The sequence below is a fragment of the Melospiza georgiana genome, chromosome 2, assembly GCF_028018845.1.
Source record: "Melospiza georgiana isolate bMelGeo1 chromosome 2, bMelGeo1.pri, whole genome shotgun sequence".
Taxonomy (NCBI): domain Eukaryota; kingdom Metazoa; phylum Chordata; class Aves; order Passeriformes; family Passerellidae; genus Melospiza; species Melospiza georgiana.
Genome location: NC_080431.1, coordinates 119500447 through 119501936, shown reverse-complemented (window position 1 = coordinate 119501936; position 1490 = coordinate 119500447). Strand labels below are relative to the sequence as shown.

The following is a 1490-nucleotide window of genomic DNA, read 5'->3' as shown; positions in this document are numbered from 1 at the left end:
TTTGGGCTGAGCTCAGGGTGGCCTTGCAGGGCCTGGAGGAGCCCCAGGAAAGCTGGAGAGAGACAATTGCCAGGGGATGCAGGGACAGCACACAGGGAATGGCTGCCAGTGCCAGAGGGCAGGGCTGGGTGGGATCCTGGCAATGAGGAATTGTTCCCTGGCAGGGTGGGCAGGGCTGGCATGGAATCCCATCCCTGCATCCCTGGCAGTGCCCAAGGCCAGGCTGGACACTGGGGACAGTGGGAGCTGTCCCTGCCATGGCAGGGGTGGCACTGGGTGGTTTTAAGGTCCCTTCCAGCCCAAACCATTCCATGATTCTGAGCAGGACCTCCTTGGGTCTCTGGACATACTGAACCACTCAGAGATGGGGATTCTCAGCTGAGCTAAAGCTGCACCTTCAAGAGTCAGAAGGTGATGTTACCAGATAATTGACATAACACCAACAAAACACTCCAAACCAACTCTTTTAACGCAGATATCTGATTAAAAAGAGTATTTTCTTGTCTTTAGCAGCATAATTGGCCAGGATGACCAAGCTGCAGAACTTCACTTGGGCAGTGGAAGATATTTTCAAGGAAACCTTCCTCAACTACATGAACAGCTGGAGGAGGAACATGACAGAAGCAGCGGACAAACTGCAGGCTGAGGTGGCCGCTGAAAACTTTGACTACGTCATCCTGTACCTGATGGTGATGATTGGGATGTTCTCCTTCATCATCGTGGCCATCCTGGTGAGCACTGTGAAATCCAAGAGGAGGGAGCACTCCAATGACCCCTACCACCAGTACATCGTGGAGGACTGGGGGGAGAAGTACAAGAACCAGGTGCTGAACCCAGAAGATCTCAAGTGTGTGGTCCATGAAAACCTGGGGGCAAGGGATAAAACAAGCCCAGAGTCACCCTGACTTTGTGGGAAGGCCAGCAGTGAGGGATTCATGGAGCCACACAGAGGGAACTCACCGGAATTCCAAAGAGCTGTGCAAGTGTTGATTCAATTTACACACAGGCTAATGGATAATGGAGTCCTGAGCAAATCAGTGTCACGGTTCCTGTGAGGATCTTGGGAAAGTCCAAGAAAAATTTGTGATTGTTCTTCCCTTTGATAGCCTGTCCTTTGGGAAAATAAAGCCATGACAGGGATGACTTGATTATTTGAGCATTTTTTAAATCTACAAACAGATCTGGATGTTCCCACCTCAGAATAACTGTGAATTAGTGCTGGTCAAAAGTGCCAATTTAGATCCAAACTGTGTGACTTAAAACCACTTGAAAAATAACCTGAAAATATCCAGTAAATTCTCCAATCTCCACGCACTGACTGAAGAAGGAATTGGGGAACTGTGAAAAACGCCAATCACTCATTTTTAAAATTTTAAAAGTTTAATAGTAATAAAATGGTTATAAAAATAGCAATACAATTAGAGTAATAATAATTTGAACAATTTGAATTAGGACAATATGAGACAACAAATACAAAGAGTTACAGACAG

At 46.7% G+C, this 1490-nt stretch overlaps 1 protein-coding gene across 1 annotated transcript; it reads left to right on the top strand.

Annotated features, from left to right (window-relative positions):
- The first annotated feature begins 527 nt into the window (after positions 1 to 527).
- Positions 528 to 905, top strand: KCNE2 (potassium voltage-gated channel subfamily E regulatory subunit 2). Its single transcript, XM_058019224.1, has one exon. It carries the CDS (start codon positions 528 to 530, stop codon positions 903 to 905), a length of 378 nt encoding a protein of 125 aa, XP_057875207.1.
- The last annotated feature ends 585 nt before the right edge of the window (positions 906 to 1490 follow it).